Below are 16885 nucleotides of genomic sequence, written 5' to 3'. Positions count from 1 at the left end.
TCAGATGGATGTATGGATACTATGGTTTATTATTACTTAAAGTTTATTGTTCTCATAATTACAGGCTACAGTTTAGAAGTTTGAAACATAAGAGAAAATTCTATAAAGAGAACCCAAATAAATCTGAACAAGTAGGTAGAAGATGGTTAAAACCTTGTAATAAGTGCTACTTAGCTCTCAGGAATCCTCATCTGTCCTTTTCCATCACAGGCTCTGGAGCCAGAGTCAACAACATAAAATATAATCATAAATGACTCTAAGACATTCATCCTACACAAGTGAGCATGGAGGTTTAGATATATATATATATTTATATAATATATACATACTTTAATATCATATTGGTCCACTGAGTATACATATTTTAACAAAAGATAAGAATCTATGTAATCCAGTTAAACACACATAAGATTAAGGTACACTTATTACACTGAAAGTTGGTGTTTATAAGTTACAGATATTTAGTACTTTCCAGAGTGTTCTTTTAATTAAAAAAAAATATTTTAAAACCATTTCAAACATCTGCTCATTTTCCCAGTGCAAAAGAAGGTTGTTCAAGTCAACTTACCTTTTTCCCAAAGTGTAAGGGGAAGAAAACAAAAAACCCTCAACCCACAACCATTTACAGCTCCCAACACTACCTTCTCAATCAACTTTTGCAGTATATCCTTATAAATGGATTACTTTATCAAAATTAAAGCCTTGTGATTATGATTCAGCCCTTGCTTTGTCTGTATGACTTTCATGCTGAAATGCTTTAATTTATAAAAGTAGAAAAAAGCAATGCAGGAAAGTAGTTTAAATTCATTTTGAACTGCAGTAATCCAATTGTGTGTGCCGAGAAAAAAAGCACCATTTCAAAATGAAATAATTGGATATTCTGGAATTTATTCGTAAGCTAGGCAATAAGTTACTCTGATTAACACAGATCAGTACCACCTTGACTTGGTGACCACAGACACATTAAATTAGTTTTTAGGTGCATTTTCCTTTATCTTGGTTTTCAACACATTATTTAAGTCAGTGACTGATGTTAAAAAAAATTTAGATTACAATTTACAGCCTACTTCACAGTCCATTTTAAATTCAGCTTGTCTGCTAAGTCAGTTTTGCAGAAGATAGGCTTTTAACACATAAAGAGATTTGATAACTGGGCAGGTCTCCTCTCTCCCAATTTAAAAAAACAAAAAAATTTTCGCTAGCTTGCCAATTTTGTAGGTGAAAAATACAAAAAGAATAGACTATTTTAATCCACAAAGATGGACACAAAGCAATAATGATTTAATATGTCACTTTTTCATTTGTATTCAGAGAATGTTTTTACATTTCAAGTAATTAAGCCTTCATTAAAGAAAACAAAAATATATATATACAAAAAGTTAAAGTACCTTCCAGTTCTAGCTTACTAAAGTTTCTTCTGCAAAAGTAAAAAAATAAACCTACCATGAACTAGAGGACAGTGCCATAGCAATGGCAGAATGGCTGCCAGGTTAAGATTTCTGCTTATCTTATATTGATGAGTATATTTTAGGTGATAATTTTTCTTCACTCTCTAAGTACTTAAAATCACAGAGAGGTATCTGTTTATCTATAATTCTTTAAATCCAGAAAAAAATTTTTTTAATATATTTCAGACATGAGGCTTTAATATTTTTTATTTAGGAAAAGATTGAGTCTGAAGTTCTAATGGTTCCATCTAAAACATCCTGTTTTCAACAGTGGGAGTCAATTTATGCAAAATATTTTTTCTTGTCTATAAAAAACAAATTGAACAGTATTTTGATTAAAAGGGAATACAAACAAGTAATTTAAACTGGCCAATTTGCTCTATCATAAAAGAAATAGGATGTTCTTTCACTTCCCCTCTTTCAACCATTTAAATTAGGGGAGAATACTGCCAACTTTAAGAACCCCACTGGCTATCATTAGAGTAACTACAGAATAAGGGTAGCATAGGGGTGAAACTATTTCTCTATATTCCAGAAGGCAGAAACTTGGGTGCTCTAGCTTTACAAGTAAGAGTAGCACAGGCAGGCAAAAGCTCACATTAAATGCACACCAGAACAGGGGCCTAGGTGAAGTCATCTGGGTTACCACTTTTACGGGGGGGGGGGGGGGGGAGACAAATCTGAAATAGAGTTTAAAAAGCCAAAACTTCTGTCACATTTACAGGAATCTCAAACCTTTTGTATTCCCATGCTCACAGGTAGGTTTGATACACATTGTAAATAGCTTCAGTATTCAAGAAGGAGAGTGTTGTGTGGTTGACGAAGAACAGGAGATTTCTTCATGCTTCTGATATTTCAGATTTGCTGAGTGCAATAGCCAGTTCTAAGTCTTCTTGCTCTTGCTGATTCAGTCGGGCAAGTCTCTGCTCTTCCTCTCTCTCACTTTCTCTCTTGGCCCACTCAATCATATCTTCCTCAGAGGGATACTGCCATTTAAAAGACAAATGAACAAACAAATGAATACATTCATGAGTACAACAAGTACAAAGAAAAGAAGGGAAAACAGCTTTCACAAAAGGATATTTAACCACGTGTTTCACCTGAAGGGCTCTGGAAGAAGTCTTGTTATTTTTTTTCAAAAACAAGTTTAATTAGTTTAAACTTAAAACTTTAAATTTAAAATTAAATATGAAATCAAAATATGATTTAATCTTAAAAAGTAATGCAGTCTACAGATAGAGAGTCTATAAAACTGAACATTAAAACACCATTTTTAAAAAGTGGATCTTCTTAAGGTGGATCAGGAGATTTAAAAACAGGAGAGAGCAGCATGTTTATCTAATGTAAAACATTCACTACTTCAACTTCAGTGAGCAGCCTCACATGATACATCATTTTTAACTTAATCCCACTGGCAATTTCCTATCTTATTCTAGCCCTTCAGGTACAGGAAAATTATGAAGCAAAGAATATACTATATATAAATTTTGTTATATATAAAACAAGAGTACCGGGTATATACCAAGCAAGATGTGGACCTAATCAATTTTTTTAACGCATTATAATGATTTTAGAAGGTATTGAGAACTTTTTGACCCATTCCAAATAAGACCTTAATGCTGGTAATTAATAAGTCAAGGAAATATATTTATCCACCCCAAATACCAACCGTGGCAGATACTAAATAAAAAAATTCTACTTGGTTTCAAGTCCTGTCATATAGAAGAACACTATAATAGGATGAATACCATAACAAACAGGATGAAAAGAAAGAAAACTGTCAGGCTTTTTTGAAAATGGTAGCTTTCTTTCTAGGGAATTATAAGATCTTTGAAACTTTTAATATTTAACAAATCTTTCATTTAAAAAAGACATTTTTATTATTAGATGCTTAATATTATACTATACTGAGATTCTGGAAAATGAAAAAAGCAAATTGCTTTTGTTCAAGACTCATTCCAACCAGGTTTTGACTTATTGAAATCATATTTAAAATATTAAGTGCCACAAACTGCCAGAAGGTTATTCTGTACTAAGAGCATTATAGTAAGAGCAATTCTGGGTTCTCTCCTTTAAACAACTCAAATTCCATCTAACAAAAGTCAGTATAATCCTGACACTCTCTGTTTTCCAATATTTAAAATATTGATTCCTGTTCTGCCTCTTCACATTCGGAAGAAGCCACTGAAACTTAAGAGTACAGATTCAAAAGCTAAACAGCCCAGTCTAATTCTGCCTACCTGCTTTACTAACTAGAAATGGCTGCAGGAATAAAGTGACTGGAAGAGCAACCCTAAGCTACACTGAGGGAGACATTAGGCAGACTGTGGTCAGTCAGCTGGCCACTAGATCTCTTATTTATAGAATCATCTCAAAGGCTTGAGGTATTAAGTAGAGGAAAACTGCTTTATTATAAAATAGACAGTGATAATGAAGGTCAATTTTATCTTCAAAAAAAGCAACCTGGGAAATGAAACACTGTTAGTTACTCTAAGAATTAAAACAAAAACTTATGTTTATCTACATAATGATGATAATACATGTCATTGCTTAATGCCCCACCAGGGTGATATTTCCAGGTGGTTGCCCCATTTCTATGATCTTATAGGACCCACCTATACTCTTACCACCACATCCTTCCTTCTATTGTCTTTATTGGCCTACTTTAGTCAGCTCTGGAAGAATGCAGAGTAGATAAGGAATGCTAGTGAACTGAGTGAGTGAGTGAATCAAAGTCGCTCAGTCATGTCTAACTCTTTGCGACCTCATGGACTATACAGTCCATAGAATTCTCTAGGCTAGAATACTAGACTGGGTAGCCTTTTCCTTATCCAGAAGATCTTCCCAACCCAGGGATCGAACCCAGGTCTCAAGCATTGCAGGCAGATTCTTTACTGACTGAGCTATCAGGGAAGCTTTGGGAGAATGCAGAGTAGATATGGAAAGCTAGTGAATTAGAGTCCTCCAAATAATTAAAGATTGTTTAGCTCTTAACAATCATATTTATTTAATAAAACCGACTTATATTTTAAGAACATTTTTGTATGAAACCAGAGTTTTATTTTCTATTCAAAGAATTTCTGGCCCTATCTTCTCACATAATACAGTAATTGCTGACTGGTCTCCAGAAATTTTCAAGGTTTTATACACAAACACACATACACAGTTACAAATAACACAAACTCATTATTGGCATTATTTATCCAGAGGGCAGACAGCAAATGACTCTCTAGTGGCCCACTGTCTGTAACAATTTGCAAAATAATAACTGTCAAGGTTTTGCAAAGCAACTGGGATATCCCAAGAACTAAGACTACTAAAATCATCTGAACAATGCAATAATTTCAGAACTAGCAAACAGAATCAAACAGAGGTTTTCTTGGTTGGGGGAAGAATAAAGATCATTTTTAACATGTTGGTAAATTTAGTTGAAATAATGCAAATTTGGCAGACTCCAAAATAATCTTTGAAAGCTCTTTAAACTGTAAATGGAAAGATTTTCCCCCAAACAGCCCATTCACAGTACTTACAGCACTGAAGTTAGCAAAATTGCTTGGGTCAGCCTCTTTATTGGTAGTGGTAGTAGAAGTGAATGGATCGCAAAACATATCAGGATCTTTTTCTTTGGGGCTATCATTGCCTGGGAAAGGCTGAAATGGATCATTCAGTTTAAAGGGATCAGAAGAATCCATTTTGTTGATGGGTCTTTTCCCTGGATCAAAATCATTACAATTAACTCAACCAGCAAGCATGGCAAACACAAACACACAATAACATGAACACAGGGAGCATTAAAGAAGTGGGGGTGGGGAACCTAAAACATTCTTAATATGGCCTTGAATGACCACAACCAACAGTCTGTCCTCAGAATTTTCACACACAACCTCTTAAGTACACTCCAGTTTTATGTGGCTAAATGGGAAAACAGCCAAGGGTGAGGCAACAGGCCAGGAATCTTATCTGCTCAGAGAGTTAACTTCTTCTCCAAAGTAGCACGCTCCCAAGAAGAGAGAGAAGAATGGATAAAACAGGAGGAAAATGACAAATAATGACAAAAATGGCCTCTGCTGTGATAACCTCTGCTTAATACATAATTCTCCACAAGTGACAGTAAGGGCAAATGATCTCTGAAAAATGCTAATATTCTTCTGATTTTTCTCTGGATCTATATGTAACACCTGGGAGCATGAAATTAAAAACTACTTTGGTAAAGCCCAGCTACTTTTTGTCATCTACAATATTTCAAACTGAAGAATAAAGAGAATGTTTTGAAGCCCAGAGCCTAAATTTCTGGGGTTACTGATAAACTAATCTTTGACCAAACAATACCATACTGTTGCTCATTAATTCATCACCATTTTCAAACAAGTTTTCTAATTTTTAAGACTTAAACTTAGTACTTGCTGAAGAAAGGATAATAAGAATAGGTGTTAAAATATCTTCATATATATATATATTCCTAAAGATGTGTTAATCTGGTAACAGCAATCATAACAGAGTCTTTCTGTCATAGCTTACAAAAGGTTTTCACACCTCATATCTCAAAGGATCCTTCCAACAATCCTGTGAAGGTGGTCAGCATGAGAACTAATGCCACCATCTAACAGCTCAGAAATCTGGGGCTCAGACATAGGAAGCTCTATATACCCAAGATCAAGAGGATATCAGAGGATATTCAGAATGAGAACTCAGATCTTTAATATTCCAGTTCAACAAACCATCCCCCTTTTTTTAGACATTTTTTTTAAAATGTGGGCAATTTTTATAAAGTCTTTGCTGAATTTGTTACAATATTGCCTCTATTTTATGTTTTTTGGGACTCGAGACTTGGGATCTTAGCTTCCCGACTGGGGACTGAACTCGCACCCTCTGCACTGGAAGGCAAAGTCTTAACCCCTGGACCACCAGGGAAGTCCTCATTCTTCTTTCCTTGATTCCTCTACAGTGATATATACTCAGTTTGGTGAAGTCTTAGATTTAGTTACAGTGCTAATATATTATTTTATTGAGGATTTTAAAAATCACCTCACTATTGACCTCTTAAAGGTATAAAACTTAAATGAGCTAATTAACTGTCACTTGTTTTTTAATATAGTCTGATGATTTTACCCTCGAGCAATTAAATGATATAGGCTATTCTTCCCTAAAAGATAGAATCACTTGTTCACTTGATTTTTCAATAGGTAGTTAGGTATTAATAATTTTATTCACAGTTCTTTAAATCAAAGAATAAAAAAAAAATCTGCCCAAGAAATACCACAGGCAGGCTATTATAAAAAGGCAAGAATAAACATCTAGAACTACTGCGGCTGAAAATTTACCAAGGATATATGGTTAAAACAATAATGCACCAGATGTGTCTTCTCACAAAACAATCTAGCGGCACTACAATTACTCAGGGGATTGCCTTTTACCACTTCTCACAAACTTTATTCTTTTCATTAATTAAAATCAAACAAAACCCCTTTCTTTGGTACAGTACTAAACAAAACAAAAACAAAAAAGTAAGAATTTGTTTATCTACCAAAAACACCACCTTTTTAAAATAAAGGAATCTCTTATTAAGTGAGGTAAATAATATTTTCCTTCAAGAAAAACAATACTTTCTTTCAAAATTCTGATACCAAAATGCTGAATTCTGAATACCAAAACAGCCATATAGTCTCATATTGAAGGACTTTAGGAAGGCTTCACACTTAGCAGGAAAAAGAAAGGGACTCTGGATTATTAACCTTCCCTTATAGAAATTTATTAAAATACCACAGTGCAGGAAACTCTGTTCAAATGGAAGCTCATTAGTTTTCAAAAAGCAAGAAATTTCACTTACTGCCTCTCTAAAATGATTTAAAAATAAATTAGCTCTTGCCAGAAAGGTAGTTCCTGACAGTTACACAGGTTGGCTTCTGAGGCACAAGTCTGTAATTCTGCATTGAGGTCAGAACAGATGATAACAGCAGGCTTCTGCCATGCTTTCTGACTTGTTCTGTTTAAGGCCCCTTACATAACATCTACAAGTAAGGCCCACACAACACTTCTTGGAAAGAAAAAGAAAGCAGTTGATTTAGGAAAGGTACCAACTCTCACCAGGTGGTGGTGGGCAGGGTCTTGTTGGAGTTCCTATCTTTGGTGGCAGTGCTGGGGGTACATCTTCATTTTTGACAGATGTTTCCTCAAGCATATTTTTTGTAATGGCCACACTGCTGATGGAGCTTGATGTGGCTGAACTAAAAGGATCTTCATTGTTGACCTTTGTTTGGAAAGAAATATCTTCACTGTTGACCTTTGTAAAGAAATATTTACTCATGGTTATATATATTATGCCAACCAAACTGTTTATGCTTATATTGCATTTGGAAGAGTGATCTTCAATTTTATGCAGCTTTATGTATTTCAATTCTGAGAGCACTAACATTTCAACCTTTGCATTCAGAACCAAAATTGAAAAAAATTTTTTAATTATTCTATATGGGTAGTGATTATACCACTACTTATTAAGAACAACAGATCATACCAAAACAAACCAACTTCGGGTTAAAGGTTTGACAAGATTCAGGTAATACAAAACCACTGAGGCCCATTTTAAAGGGACTAATGTATCCTTCCCTCAAGTGAATATCTGATCCAAATGATAAACAAAAAACACTTATTTTACACTTTCCAATGCACTTAAACTAGGAAAGATTTAATACTAATATCAAAGAAAATGGCATCTTGAAAAACATTAAAGACAACTTTAATGTCATGAAAAACCTTACAGACAAACATTAAACAACTTTAAAAAATGAAAAGTCCACTTTTTTTTAAAGCAAAATGATCCCCTAGAAAGGTAAGCCTTATTGAGGGTCTGAAGACCTGGCTTTTCTAATACATTGAGTAATGAAAGATTCACTTTAAAATACGCATGTATTTATTTATATTTATATGGTCTTAGTTGCTGCATGCAGGATCTTTGCTGCTTCATGTGGGATCTTTCATTGTGATGCACAAACTCTCTAGTTGTGGTGCATGGGCTCAGTAGTTGTGGCACACAGGCTTATCTTTTTTGTGGCAGGTGGGATCTTAGTTCCCTGACCAGGGATTGAACCTGCATCCCTTGCATTACAAGGCAGATTCTTCACCACTGGACCATCGGGGAAGTTCCCAAAAAATTCATTTTTCTATAATGAATGGGGTATTACAATTTAGGCTGCTGCTGCTGCTGCTGCTAAGTTGCTTCAGTTGTGTCCAACTCTGTGCGACCCCATAGACGGCAGCCCACCAGGTTCCCCCGTCCCTGGGATTCTCCAGGCAAGAATACTGGAGTGGGTTGCTATTTCCTTCTCCAATGCATGAAAGTGAAAAGTGAAAGTGAAGCCACTCAGTCGTGTCCGACTCCTAGCGACCCCATGGACTGCAGCCTACCAGGCTCCTCCGTCCATGGGATTTTCCAGGCAAGAGTACTGGAGTGGGGTGCCATTGCCTTCTCCGCAATTTAGGCTAGTGTTTCTCTAAAGTAGCACTACTGATATTTTGGGCTGGACATAGCTCTGTGATGTGGGGGCTGGATAGTGGGTTGCAGGAGGTTTAAAAGCATCCCTGCTTTTAACCACTATATATGAATATCCTCCTCCTCAGCTATGACAACCAAAAACGTCTTCATTGTTCAGTTGCTAAGTCGATTCTAACTCTTTGTGATACCACTGGACTGTAGCATGCCAGGCTCCTCTGTCTTCCACTATCTCCTGGAGTTTGCTTAAATTCATGTCCATTGAGTCAGTGATGCTATCTAACCATCACATTCTCTGCCGCCCCCTTCTCCTTTTGCCTTCAATTTTCCCCAGCATACCTTGCTAAATGTTTCCTGGGGGAGGGGTATGGGTGTGGGGAATAACACCCAGTTGAGAATCAATGATAGAGACAATTTGACATACACTCTAATTTTACTTTTTTAGCCTGAATTCATCATAGGGTTACACTGGAAAATAGGTAGTGGACATATACTGGTGGGCTATTATCTTAATACTAACCTTAACAGCCTCAGAACATAAAGTCAAGGAACCAGTACAGAAAAGATGGAATGAATGCTCAGATTTTATAGCCATTGACCCTGACAGTCAACACTGGGAAAATGTAGTTAATTGGAAGAAATACGCTTAATAAGACAGAAGATTCTTAGTCACAGACGTAGAAAACAAACTTTTGGCTACAAGTGGGGGGGAGAGGAGGGACAAATTGGGGGATTAGAATTGACATTTACTCACACCTATACATAAAATCGGAGAAGGCAATGGCACCCCACTCCAGTACTCTTGCCTGGAAAATCCCATGGACGGAGGAGCCTGGTGCTCTGCAGTCCATGGGGTCGCTGGGAGTCGGACACGACTGAGTGACTTCACTTTCACTTTTCACTTTCATGCATTGGAGGAGGAAATGGCAACCCACTCCAGTGTTCTTGCCTGGAGAATCCCAGGGACGGCAGGGCCTGGCGGGCTGCTGTCTATGGGGTCACACAGAGTCGGAAACGACTGAAGCGACTTAGCAGCAGCAGCAGCATACATAAAATAGATAATAAGGATCTACTGTATAATACAAGGAACTTAGTACTTTGCAATGGCCTATATGGGAAAAGAATCTAAAAAAGAGTGGATATATGTATATATGCATAATTTGTTTGCTATACAGCAGAAACTAACACAACATTGTAAATCAACTATGGTGGTGGTTTAGTCACTAAGTCGTGTCCGACTCTTGTGACTCTATGGACTGTAGCCCGCCAGGCTCCTCTGTCCATGGAATTTCCCAGCCAAGAATACTGGAGTGGATTGCCATTTCCTTCTCCAGGGGATCGTCCCAACCCAGGGACCAAATTTGGGTCTCCTACACTGCAAGCAGTCTCCTGCATTGCAGGTGGATTTTTTACTGAATGAGCACCAGGGAAGCCCTAAAATCAACTATACTCGAATAAAAATAGAACATAAATAAATCTAAAAGAAAGAAAACTCTTAAAGTTGCTGGGCAAGCCTGTCATGAGAAAATTATCTGTACCATCACCATTGTTTTTGTGCACAGAAATATCTACTTTGATTATATCTTGTATTTCATTTGTCTGAAATCCACATTTGCTGTGACTTATTGAAATCAAGTTGCAATGTTTGTGAAAGGTTATAAAATCAAAAGGAAAAATTGCTCCTCTGGTGGGAACACAGTATATTTTACCCTCACACTAATTACTGCAAATTACCTTTGACAATGTGCTGAAGTCAGCAAATCCATCTTCAAATGATTCATTTCCAAAAACAGAAGCAAAGGGGTCTGTGGCTAAAATGAATAAAGAAAATCAATGCAACAGGACAGAAAAACATCAAATTTCATGTTCTCTTTTGGTGAGTAACATTTAGACATATGAAAATATCTACTCCCAAATATGAGTACCTGGATTTATGATTTAAGTCCACAAAGACAGATGAACACATTGATATCCCCACAAGAGATATTCCTTTGTATAAATCAACTGATGAATGATTAAGAATCAAACATAGATGACATAACTGTAGGTAGAGTGTTTAAGGATTTAATACACATCAAATAATATAGCTCCTGTATGCTTAAACTATTTCTAATAAAGACATCAAAAAGTAAAAAACAAAAACAAAAAAAAACCATTATTTCACATTTCACACACATCCTTCAAGGTCCATTTCACCTGCTACCATATCCACAAAGCCTGGAATATCCTAGGTGTCTCCAGTTTGCACAGCAAAAGTGATTTCTTCCTTCTTTGTGGCACTGATTGTATTATGGTTATCTGGGATTGATATATTGCTTTTAGTAGATTAGCGAGGTCCTTAGAAACAACAAGTAACATTTATCTAATGAAGAATGGTGAAAAAACATTCATTGGCCATACATAAAAAATTTAAGAAAATAAGAAGATAGAGTTTCCAACATCCAAAGAACTTACAGTATAGTAAGAAACATACAAACAAATAATAATAACATTATCTTAAATGAACTAGTAGAGAGGTATGAAAAACCTGGAGTGAAGCCACTGTCTGGGAGAATCAAGAAAAGTACTGAAGAAGCCATTACATTTGAGCTAGGTCTCTCAGATAAAGGAGGGAGCACGCTAAATAAATGGAGGTGGGGGAGAGAAACCTATTACAGGCAGAAGGAACAGAAATTGCAAAAGCAATATTTAATCACTGCTTCACAGGCATGAGAAGTTATCTGTTCCATCATAGTGCATTTAACAAATGAACTAACATTTTCAGCTGGCACAAACCGACTTACTTTGTGATAGGTTTTGCCTATTTAGGCATAAACACTATCAATAAAGTCAAAGAATGTTTATAGGAATTGTGGCTTGATATAGGAAAGTAGAAAGAAATGAAGGAGAAGACAATCTCAAAAGAGAGGGCAAGACAGAGCAAATGGGCACAGAAAAAATGCTCCTGCTATTCCTCAATTCTTCATGTTTACATCGTATCAGTTTTAGGACAAAAATGTACTCACCCACTCATGTATATGTATAAAGTGTGCCTTTATTTCTAACAATAAGCACACCATGGACATAAACAAAAGAGAGGCAACGAGGATGTCTTGTCACCAAGACAGTCATGGGGTGGGCAGAAGCATAGAGAAAATCAGTCTTTTAGGGATACACCAACAACTCTGAACGTGAGGAGGATTTTGAAAGTCCAGAGTTACAGGAAATCCTACAGCTTTAGTCATATAGGATGCTTTTGTATTACTCTGTATCTGCTGAGTCCCACAGCCTGAGGCCCAGCCTGGTCATGGCTGCTATTTCAGGCTCTCCCTTCTTTCTCCTCTTCCTGTGATTCCTGATGCAGTGGCAGCTGAGCCACACAGCCTGAGCAGGATGCAACACTCTCCTGATTGGTAGAAGGTTAATGATGGAAAAGGAGTTGGGCTCATTTCAGTGGCTGCTGCTGCTGCTAAGTTGCTTCAATCGTGTCCAACTCTGTGCGACCCCACAGACAGGGACCCACCAGGCTCCCCCATCCCTGGGGTTCTCCAGGCAAGAATACTGGAGTGGGTTGCCATTGCCTTCTCCTCATTTCAATGGAGGGAATTGAAAAATCTGCTTCATGCTTTTGCTCTGCACTGTCCCATAGCTTTTAAAAACAGTCACTATACACGTGGCAATAGTGCAGAGTTAGGTCAGGTTTGACTGAAATATTACGAAGTGCACACTGTGAAAGACACTATCAGCAGAATCAAGCTTTGAATGCAAATGTGATCCAATTAGCACCCTCTTCTCACCAAGAATCAAGGTAAGGATCACTTTGGAGAAATACATAGAAGCATCATTTAAAAAACCATCTATAGGCTCATTAGCAGAAATAATCCTGAGAAGAGTTGAGGAATGGGAAACGTGGGTGAAGAGGATCAAGAGATACAATTGCCAGTCATCAAAAAAATAAGTCATGGGGATGTAATGTACAGCATGGGGACTAAAGTTAGTAACATTGTATTGCAAATTTGAAAGTTGCTAAGAAAGTAACTCTTAAAAGTTCTTACACTAGAAAAAAAAATTGCAACTTTCTATGGTGATAAGTGGTAAACAGACTTATTGAGATGATCATTCTGCAATGCACACAAATGTTGAATCACATTATGTTGTTCACCTGAAACTAACATAATGTATGTCTATTATATAATAATTTAAAAGAAAGAATCCTTACCAATATTTTAGCATACTTCTTTAACAGCTTTTTCTCCTGGTATTTTGTCCTTATACATTTGAGATCATACTATGCTGAATGCTTTTTTTCTGAGGTGTAAATAATAAAGCTACATTTAGGCATATTACTTTTTACCCCTTTGTGCTGTGCTTAGTCTAAGCTCAGTTATGCTTGACTCTTTACGACCCCATGGACGTAGCCCACCAGGCTCCTCTGTCCATGGACTTCTCCAGGCAAGCCACACCCTCCTCCAGGGGATAGTTCCAACCCAGGGATTGAACCCAGGTCTCCCATATTGCAAGCGGATTCTTTCCCGTCTAAGCCACCAGGGAAGTCCAAGAGTACTGGAGTGGGTAACCTATCCATTTTCCAAGGGAACTTCCCGACCCAGAAATCAAACCGGGTTCTCCTGCATTGCAGGCAGATTCTTTACCAGCTGAGCTACCAGGGAAGCCTTTTTTAACCCTTTAACCTAATTTAATTCATAGCATTCATCATACTTGACATGTTATATATTTGTTTATTGTGCTGTGCTTAGTTGCTCAGTTGTCTCAAACTCTTTGTGACCCCATGGACTATAGCCCACCAACCTCCTCTGTTCACGGAATTCTCCAGGCAAGAATACTGAACTGGGTTGCCATATTAGCTCTATAAAGACAGGGGCTTGTTTTGTTCACTATTATGTCCTCAAGGCCTAAAGCAAGGTCTGGCAAAGAGGAGACACTTATTTTTGTTGAAAATACTGAAAGAAAAACCATCTCATTACTAAGGATCTTCCAAACAGATGCCATAACATTTCTCAGTACAACCAGCTGACCAACAAGGAACAAGGGAAACCTTAAGGCTCACAAATAATGCCCACAGAACAGCTGTCTAACCAGAGAATCCTGGGAGGAGGTAGAAACCTTTTTTACCTCCATGACCCACTCAAAACCCGTAAGATAATTAAGCTCAAAAAAGGCAATGGCACCCCACTCCAGTACTCTTGCCTGGAAAATCCCATGGACAGAGGAGCCTGGTGGGCTGCAGACCATGGGGTTGCTAAGAGTTGGACACAACTGAGTGACTTCACTTTCACTTTTCCCTTTCATGCACTGGAGAAGGAAATGGCAACCCACTCCAGTGTTCTTGCCTAGAGAATCCCAAGGACGGGGGAGTCCGGTGGGCTGCCGTCTATGGGGTCGCACAGAGTCGGACACGACTGAAGGGACTTAGCAGCAGCAGCACAGAAAACCTTCAAGAGATACTTGTGAATTATAGTTATCAGCAAAGGATCTACTTTCTCAAGCTGGTCTCCAAAGAGTTCACTCACTCAATCACCCAGTAATCCACTCACATTTACTAAGCATCTATCATGCTCAAGCCTAGGTACCAGGGATTCAGAGGGATAGAAGACATATTTACCTTCAAGGAACTCATGATTTAACTGAGTGATATACTTGTACACAACTGCTACACAGTAAGTGTTACAGTTCAAAGAGAGCAAAGGAAAAATAACAACTAGATTTATGTGGAAAGGGGAAAAAAAAGACTTTACAAAAAGGTTCTCATTCTCTTTTACTTGTAGACAGAAAGGAGGTGGGAGAAGAGAGATACACACTCACTATACACAAATATACATCTGCTCATACACACATACCTTTTCATTCAAAAATTAAGTGGCCATAAAGAGACATTCATGGCCTGTGGTTTGTGGAAATGGAGAAAATTAGAGAAAAAACATGAAAGAAAGCAGAGGCTAAGAATTATAAAATATATGAACATATGCATGCTTAGTCTGAATCATTGCCTGTAAAAACACAGACCTACTTGACATTTTCCTAACGCTGGTGTCAAAGATGCTGTGGGGACATCATGAGTGCTCTTCTATAACCTCAGAATGTTATAAGGTTTTAATTAAGAATTGGAAAGATTATGCATTTTCTCATTAGAAGTTAGTAAAATATTCCATGCAAAAAGTTTTCTGGCACCTGAACTAATCTCATTTATAATGACGTTTAAAAAGAATGTTTACAAGTTAAAAAAAAAAAAATGTAGAAACTGAGTAACCTGAATTTGCTTTCTTTAGTTTTCTTTCTTAATCTACACTGTGTCTATCACCAGGAGCAAATGCTAAAACAAACAAAAAACAACAACCCAATGTGAGACAAAAATATTAAAAATATTTAAGGTCATTCTATCACTGCCATAACTACAAAATTTTAGAGGCTGGAGTAGAGTGATTTATCATTTAATTTTTAACAACAAAAATTGTTGTTATGTTTTTAATTTATTTTGAAAGCTTACAATTCTCCTGTTCTGTGGGATTAATCTTTTTGCTAAGTAAACACTAAATTCCCCAGTAAGGAAGGTAAATATCCTGTGTTTGTGACTTTGGTTATATAATGCCACGTATCTGAGTCTCAGTGGTTTCTAGATGGCAAGAGTTTATGAACAAGTAAACTAAATAAATATATTAAGAACCTACATATATTTGTAAGTTGGAGGAAAACACAGATTTACCAACTTAAACATAAAAAAAGTCCATCTTTCATTTCGCAAACAAAATAATTTTAAAAACTAAAGAGAAGAGAAAACAACTATAGACTAAAAGAATCCTTTCCAGGAAAAGAGTTGAAAACATACACACACACACTCTTCACTGCCGGATCTCACTTGAAACTAGCCAAGAGTATATTACAAGTAAGTCTGCATTTGCAAGCCTTTAAAAAGTAGCAGCAGTAGTAACAACAACTACCATCTATTATGACAGGAACTACAATAAATACTTTAACATACATTATCTCATATAATCTACCCAACAAAGCCCGAAGTGTAATTATTAACCTCACTCTAGAAGTTTAGGAAACTAAGACTTAGAAAAACCTATAGAACTAGCAATGTATCTGAGTTAAGCTCAGGCAACTGGACTCAAGCATGTATGTCCTACTGATGACAATCTCATTCTAGACTGTTTAGGTTTCTATTGAATTCAAAATTTTATGACAATGTAGCAGATTTGAGACAAATAATTTATTCATTTTTTCAGCAGTCAATTTTTTCATTCTGCTAAGTCCCAGAAGCACTAGGATGGGACAGTAGGGATTTAACAGATGACTCGTAGATCTGTGCTTAGGCAACTGAATAAGACCGTAATGCTATTAGCTGAGATGAGATATCCAGATGTTCAGTACTATTTTACATTTCATAGAGCGGACAACTTCTTTCAGACATATATCTGTGAGTGGGTAGCCTTTCCCTTCTCCAGGGGATATTCCAAACCCAGGGATCAAACCTGGGTTTCTCGCATTGCAGGCAGATTCTTTATCATCCGAGTCACCAGGGAAGCCCTACTATTATAAACACACACACATTTATTTGGAACACAGGGCTAGTGACTTAGATTTGTGGTTAGTAAAGAAAGCTGAGAGCCGAAGAATTGATGCTTTTGAACTGTGGTGTCGGAGAAGACTCTTGAGAGTCCCTTGGACTGCAAGGAGATCCAACCAGTCCATCCTAAAGGAAATCAGTCCTGAATATTCATTGGAAGGACTGATGCTGAAGCTGAAACTCCAATACTTTGGCCACCTGATGCAAATAACTGACTCATTTGAAAAGACCCTGATGCTGGGAAAGATTGAAGGCGGGAAGAGAAGGGGACAACAGAGGATGAGATGGTTGGATGGCATCACTGACTCAATGGACATGAGTGTGAATAAACACCGGGAGTTGGTGATGGTCAGGGAGGCCTGGTGTGCTGCAGTCCATGGGGTC

The 16885-nt window shown here is 37.2% G+C and overlaps 1 protein-coding gene across 6 annotated transcripts in view; it reads right to left on the bottom strand.

The window, feature by feature from the left end:
• EPS15 (epidermal growth factor receptor pathway substrate 15) overlaps positions 1 to 16885 on the bottom strand; it is a 139915-nt gene continuing 123030 nt past the window's right edge. For 3 of the 6 annotated variants that reach the window (XM_055585934.1, XM_055585931.1, XM_055585935.1), the window contains exons 22-25: positions 10669 to 10745; positions 7533 to 7728; positions 4979 to 5160; positions 1 to 2434 (exon numbers count right to left, since the gene is read on the bottom strand). In XM_055585934.1, the coding sequence (XP_055441909.1) occupies positions 2288 to 2434; positions 4979 to 5160; positions 7533 to 7728; positions 10669 to 10745 (602 nt within the window). In that variant the 3' untranslated portion in view covers positions 1 to 2287. The remainder of the gene's footprint in view (positions 2435 to 4978; positions 5161 to 7532; positions 7729 to 10668; positions 10746 to 16885) is intronic. The other 3 variants (XM_055585932.1, XM_055585936.1, XM_055585937.1) reach the window with 2 other exon arrangements.

The sequence above is a fragment of the Bubalus kerabau genome, chromosome 6, assembly GCF_029407905.1.
Source record: "Bubalus kerabau isolate K-KA32 ecotype Philippines breed swamp buffalo chromosome 6, PCC_UOA_SB_1v2, whole genome shotgun sequence".
Classification (NCBI taxonomy): Eukaryota; Metazoa; Chordata; class Mammalia; order Artiodactyla; family Bovidae; genus Bubalus; species Bubalus kerabau.
This window is presented reverse-complemented; position numbering and strand designations above follow the sequence as displayed.